The sequence below is a fragment of the Mangifera indica genome, unplaced genomic scaffold, assembly GCF_011075055.1.
Source record: "Mangifera indica cultivar Alphonso unplaced genomic scaffold, CATAS_Mindica_2.1 Un_0020, whole genome shotgun sequence".
Taxonomy (NCBI): Eukaryota; Viridiplantae; Streptophyta; class Magnoliopsida; order Sapindales; family Anacardiaceae; genus Mangifera; species Mangifera indica.
In genome coordinates, this window is record NW_025401112.1 from 146,694 (window position 1) to 153,815 (window position 7,122).

The 7,122-nt window shown below is 34.7% G+C and overlaps 1 protein-coding gene across 1 annotated transcript; it reads right to left on the bottom strand.

Annotated features, from left to right (window-relative positions):
• Window positions 1-4,917: 4,917 nt before the first annotated feature.
• Window positions 4,918-6,702, bottom strand: LOC123205972 (zinc finger protein CONSTANS-LIKE 2-like). The gene is made up of 2 exons (XM_044623049.1): window positions 5,841-6,702; window positions 4,918-5,397 (listed from the first exon to the last, which is right to left on the bottom strand). Exons 1-2 carry the CDS (start codon window positions 6,594-6,596, stop codon window positions 5,038-5,040), a joined length of 1,116 nt encoding a protein of 371 aa, XP_044478984.1. The 5' UTR covers window positions 6,597-6,702; the 3' UTR covers window positions 4,918-5,037.
• Window positions 6,703-7,122: the final 420 nt, after the last annotated feature.

Below are 7,122 nucleotides of genomic sequence, written 5' to 3' on the forward strand. Positions count from 1 at the left end.
AGAATCTAACATAACAGAACCCTCCAAAATACACAACCCATGTTTCAATTTCCTTTTCATAATCACTAAAGACCCTTTCATTACTTTAAGAACACAATTTTTAGATTTAAAAATATATTCATTTGAGTCTAACAAACCTAAAGAGATTAAACTTCTCCTTAGTTTAGACACCAATCTCACATTTTCAAGAATTTTAATAGAACTATCATACATTTTAAACTTGATACTATCAATAACAATAACATCACATGACTTATCATTTCCCATTAATAATTTATCTTTATAAAGGTACAGCCTGAATCCATAACTCATTCCTCACTAAACGTTCTCTTTGTTAGCATAAGGACCTTAACACTCTCATACCCCTTTAGGAAATTTGTTATGTCTTGGTTTCAAAATTGTTATTACTACTATTATACATTTTCTTTTTCTCTGGGCAATTCTTCTTAAAATAACTCTCTTTGTGACACTGTCAACAAATTTTCTTACTTTTAGATTTGGATTTAGAGGTTTTCCTATTTTTCTAATTATTCCTCTTTTCAATCCTACCTCTAACTCAAAGCCCTTTATTGATTGCCTTTCTTTCAAATTTAATTTCTAAATCTTTTAATTTTAAGATACCTAATACATCATCTAAAGACAAAGACTCCCTACCATATTTTATAGCAGTTTTAATATCTTTAAAAGAATTAGGTAAATAGTTCAAGATGATTATTGTTTGATTTTCATCAAATATCTTCTCTTCTATATTAGCCAAATTAATAACAATTTTATTGAATTCATCAAGGTTTTCATCAAGAGATTTAGTAGAATCCATTTTGAAACCAAACAATTGTTCCTTCAAGTATATTTTATTAGTTAAGGACTTAGTTATATATAAGGACTCTAATTTCAACCAAATCCTTGCAGCTGTATTTTCATTATCAACTTGTCTTAAGATATTATCAGATAAAACGCAAGATAAAAAGACTATATGCAGTTTCTAAAATTTTAGATTTCACATCAGGATCCATATTTTCAGGGAGAGCAGATTTACCACTAAATGCTTTTGCACACTTTTGGTGAACAAGAATGACATGCATTTTCTTTCTCCACGTATTAAAATCAACTTTCCCATCAAATCTTTCAACATTTATTTTTGTTTGAGCCATTGTTATTATTCAAGTGTTTTCTAACCCAATTCTTTACAAGACATAATAAACAGAAAGAGAATAGAGCAAAATAACTATTATTTCTTTTAGCCACAGTGACAATATACCAAACACATGGACAACACAATCATAGTAGCAAATAGGAAGCAAATAGCAAGCTAAATATTTATCAACTCTTTCAAGCGATAGTAACGGAATATAATGAACAACATGATAACCAATCTTTAATCAAGAAATACTCTATACAAATGATTTCAAACAAGAATAGCAATATTCAACTCAAGAGAGCTCTAATACCACTTGTTATCGATTTGTATTTACCGAGTTCGAATATTAATCAAGTTTCAGATTATTAATTGCCCAAGAATTGGACAAGAACAGTATAAAATCACAATGGACAAAGAATCGACACAACAATATATTTGATTCAGGTCCAAAGGTTAGAACTTTACATCCAAGGCAGAGGAATCCCCTAACAAAATTTACTATAAATCGAAAGAGTACACTTACAAAACCTGACTTGCTTCTACTCAACCAAATAGACCACAATCACACTCGAAACCGAGAACCACAATAAGCACAACGCTGACTCGACAACGAGAAGGCCAAATCTATAGAGAAACAAGTGGATTTCTTTTAGGATTGAAAATCCTAACACAGAGAATATAGAGAGCTAGAGAAAACTTAAGACCTTAAAGCCTTATAAGGTTTTCCTTTTCATTTAAAGAGGCCAACACATGTCTTTTCTCTTTTTCTTTTAAAAAACCAATGAATGGTTTATACCTATTAGATAATGACCTGGCCATGCAAAGACTAAACTGCCCTTAGTTAATAATTACAGACCAAAGTTTGCCTTGGCTTATTCTCCTAATTATAAGACTGTCATTCCAATTTTTTAAGTCACAACTTTATAAACAGGCATTTAGGTTTGCAATGACTAGTTACACAAACGGTATGCAATGGTCAACCACGTTATCTATATGCAAAATGACAACACGATGCAAGTAGAGGCTCCCTTAAGTGTGGGAAGAGAAACTCTTGGCAATAACAACATTTCCCTACAATCTCATCAACATATGTTTTTTATTTTGTGTCATTACAAGATAACTAGCATTTCCTACTAAATTGGGAACACAACACAAGATCTTCCACTTTTCATAACAATAGAATTTTAACATCCAATCATGTTATCACACTTGTAACTTTGTCTTTTGTCCTACAAATTAAGAATTGTACTAAAGTATACAACACTTTTGATATTCGTACTATTATGCACTGAATTGTAAACTCAAATACCAATAACATAAAGATGAATGTATACTTCTAAGTAACAGATTGAACATCTTTGAAAACTTTTTTGCTTTGAATAGCTCTCACAATTCGAAGTACTTCGTGTTGATCATTTTTAGCTATTGGGTTTGGGTTCACCCATGAGGTCGACCCAATCTAGATGCATAAACTGTTAAAGGGCAGTTGGGAAGCAATTGAAAGGGTAACTGGACACTTATAAATATGTCCAAAAACTGTCTCTTCCAGAAAATGAAGAACACATGTTTACAGAGAAAAGTTTTTCTTTATTTCCTAAGAACCAAAAACACAGAATATAGTCTTTCAAATATGCAAAATGGAATGGTAGTGCATGAGTGCAAATGGTGTTGTGGAAATGACTTACGTCAAACCGCGGATCACTTTAGGATTACATTCATCATCAGCACAAATTAAATTCCAAATCTAGGTATGCCTTATGTTTACTGTATTACAAAATTGACTTGTTTGTTTAAAAAGTCCAACATCAACATCAATAGATTATATTCAAATTATGAATGTATAGAAGGTAAGAAGAGAAATGAGTGCTCTAAGTTGAAGAAGAGAAATAAAGGTTGTAGTTTAAGGAATCTCTTGATTAAAAAAACATTTTTCCCCACTTGGACGTTACCTTGGAATGAAAAAGGTAAGAATCTTTCATATAAAATGAGTGAAGATAAATAAGGATGCTCACGAATGATGATCTTGAGCATATGAGCTTGTAGAAACTGATATTTTAAGGGCCCAAGGATCCCTTGGTTGTTTCTACAAAAGTAGTACTTGACAGACTTATATTTAGCATCTCCCTTTTTATGAATTATCCAACTCTCTCTATCTTCCATGACTTTTGCCACTTTCTGTGGCTACTACTGCACTTTATTCTTTGTTGTCCTTCTTAAAAAAATGCAAAATGGTATCCCCTTTTCTTAAAGATCATGTACTGTCATCACTTCACTCTCTCTTCACTTTTATCCTTAAACTTATCTGAATAAACCTTTCCCACTTTTGCCATTTACACTTTATCCTCATCATCATCTCTAAAATCACAATTTATGTTTTTGCTATTGTTGAATAATGTCATACTCTTATGGTAATTTTGCTAGTTGATAATAAATGTAGTAAGAGTAATGTATATGCATACAGTTTTGAGTATACAATTGGATACTTAGATTATGTGTCATTGTTTAATTGGATTTTATTTTATCCTTAATTTAAAATTACTCAATTACATAATGACACATTATCTAGGTATCCAATTGGGTACTCAAAACTAGGTGGACTAGAACCGCTGATGCTTGACAAATGGCCTTGCAAATTTGGATACATAAAGTAGTTTGTGATCATTGAGGACCTCAATTATAAAGTGAAAAAGCTCAGCCAGCCTACCCTCATGATAGTCATTGAATTGGAATAATTCTTACCTTTCATTTACTCTGCACTTTATCCTTGCTTTTCCACTTTGGTCCATCACACCAAAAAGTGCAATTTGCATCTGCTTTTTCACATATTTAACTCTTGTTGTAACTTACGATTAAGGGCTCAATAGTTACTAATAATCGATGGCTTTCACTCTGTCGCAAGTCTATTTTTTCAAGTTCTACATATTGTATAAGATGGAATTATTATCATTGGCATGTTTCTTGTTTCAATTCATTGTTTTTTTCATATTGGTAGGTGAACCTGCACATGTTTTTGCATGGCTCTACTTGAAAAAGAGAAAAAAAAAAGCCCCATGAGAGTGTATACTTTTATTTATGAAATAATAATACAAGCCCTCTTTAATTTGTTGCTTAATGATGGATCACTGAAGCAGTTACTTTGTACTAATAGTTTCTATCTACGTTTGGTATTATTGAAGAATTATACCTTTACACTTTTAGAATCTGATGCTTCCATTTTTATGGTATAATTTCATCCATGAAATCATCATCAAAAAACAGTTGTTCATGTTCCCTTTTCCTTTAGCAGATTTGGACATCCTTCTAGTGGTGTGTAGTGAGAAGGAATCTTCATAAAGAGACTGGTCAAGAGATGAGAAAGGTACAAGCTAAAATTAGCAAAGGATAATTCAAGCTAATGCAAGAATTGGTAAACTATTGAGCTTTGGATCTATGGATACTAGGCAAGATTGGAATCTCTTATCATTCTTCAACTTGTGGCTAAAATCTTAATCTTTTTCCTCTCCTAAAAAGAAAATAAAGTCAATAGTCTTTTTCTTCAATCACAACATATAGATCATTCACTTCTTTTGGTTTCATCTTCTAAGTTCTTGATTCCTTTTCCATCAAACACAACATTTTGAGGTTCTACAAATATAAAAAAATAAAAGATATTGCAAGTCTCAAAGTCTATAATTGCAAAGAAACTAATTCCAAAACCATAAATATATTTGCCTTTATACAAGACTGTCATCCACAGTGGCAAAGATAAGAAGACTACTGAGACATGTTTAACAAAGCTATTAAAACTATAGAACATATATCTCATGACTTGATAGCAACTAGATTACAAAGTCGAAACCTACAATATATCAGTACTACAACTATAATAGCAATTTGCATATAGCTCTCATGATTTGGGTTCAGAATGAAGGAACAATGCCATATCCAGTTTCTGTCATTAATGTAGTGGAGAAAATCTGGTCTACTTCAACTTCAACATCTGCCCTCTTGGCAAATTGACCCTTGATTCGGGGTCTAGTTTCAGCATAGGCCTTCCTCGAGGCATACCTGATTGTCTTCACAAACTTCCTTGTCTTCTTTTTCTCTCTATATCTGAGCACTCTGGCCCCTCTATCCATTGCAATAAGTAGGGGTGGCATTTGAATTGGAGGTTTGGAGAAGAGGTCTATAGTCCCTTTTGGAGGTCTCGAATGCGAGATCGAGATATCACTTGTTGTTGACTCCGGTACCACACCAATATTTGTGGATGAAATTGAGACCTAAATTACATGATCACACAAAGCATAATTAGTGCATTGCAAAGTATAGCTTAATTAGTTTCTAATTAGCTTCATTAAAGCTGCAATATCTTGGGGAAATACAAGCTAATGGAATAAATGGATTGACTCAGACACATGGCACGGAGCGAAAGGGAAAGCAAAACAAAAGAGTAGAACAATATGTCAATGGATTCCACCCTTTACAGATAAAAAAAGCATTGACAAAAAGTTGCAACTAAAGTGCAGAAAAGAAATATCAGAAGATACTGTCTAGATGTATATTGTTTCTTGTAAAGAATACAATAAGTATCCTTAACTCTAATGAAATAAGCTTAATTACTAGCTTTGGACCAAAGTTTCTAGCCTAATTTCAGAAACAGAAATAAGAATTCAGAAAGCTAAGAATTGAACAGAAAATTATGTGAATGCAGAGAAGATCTTACACTGTGACTAATTGAACCATTGTAACTGTAAGCAGCTTTTGAAGATTCATAGTCCAAACCCAGTTGAAAATTATTGTTCTGATGTTGCTGCTGATCTTTGATTTCACATTGAACATGAGGCACAACACTATCTCCCACAAAACCCTTCTGAGCAAAACCAAATTGTCGTTGATGATTGTTATTATACTGATCAACATGCTGAGTTTCGTCATTGTAGTCCACAAGATCCAAATACTCATCAACTTCTCCACCAAACAAGAACCCGTTATTATTGCCACTATTTTTTGTAGTTGCAGGATTATTCAGCAACAACCAAGAAGCCGCCTCTTCCTCTTCCTCTTCCTCTTCCTCATCCTCATCTTTATCTCCAGCCGCTCCAAAAATCCGTTCTTGCTCGGTGGGTCCATTGGCCCGTGACCCGTAGGGCGAGCCTGAGATGGAGAGAATAGGAACACGCTGGTGACGGCGCGCCAGCGGGTTAGCCGAGTGGATATCAGCATCACACGAAGTGCAAAGCAACGCCGCATCAGCCTTGCATAGAAACGCAGCCGGGGCCTGCTCACACGCCTCGCACACAAAAACACGCTCGTGCCTCGATGCCACGCGGTTCGCCGTGTGAACTTGCGCGTCGCACCCTGCACACAAGTACGCCATGTCCGCCTTGCAGTACACCCTGCTAGCCGCCGCCCTGCACGTGTCACACACACGTGCCCAACTGTTCCCGCCACCATCGTTGTTACTCTCTTCTTTCATCATTTCCTTCTATGACCGAGAAAGTTTGGATATTTATTTTTATTTGATTTGATTTGATTTTTTTCTTCTTCGAGTGTTGAGCTTGAAGGTTTGGAGAGTGAAGACTGAAGAGTGAACAGGAAGGAGGGGTGGGATGTAGGAGGGGAAGAGATTCTAGAGGTGTACACATGGCGGTAATTTAGTGGTCAGAAAAGGTAATACGTTATCTTGTGGTTGGCTGAGTTTCAAGGTGGGGCTAGGTCAAGTTAGTGATTCTAATGGGTCCCACACTGATGGCTTTTGGAATCATTTTAAATGTTGTAATAAAAAATTTTGGCGTGTACTTGTACTCTTCCATTGCGTCCACGTGGACTTGTTGAATACTGAGCCACGTGGATAAGAACTTCTACACGTGGCAATCTATCAGATCTCTTTACCATGAGACATGTCACAGTAGATGAAATTTTACCAGCCAATGAGAAATATCCACGTAGGAATTGACTAGATGAGGATGCATCTCCTCCACAAGCTTATGGGCTTAATCTAAATT

Excerpts from the sequence above, each read along its gene's own strand:
- LOC123205972 (XM_044623049.1), bottom strand. The coding sequence starts at position 6,596 with ATGATGAAAGAAGAGAGTAACAACGATGGTGGCGGGAACAGTTGGGCA. Across the intron at positions 5,398-5,840 it reads ATGGTTCAATTAGTCACAGT|GTCTCAATTTCATCCACAAA; the intron begins GTAAGATCTTCT and ends CATGTAATTTAG.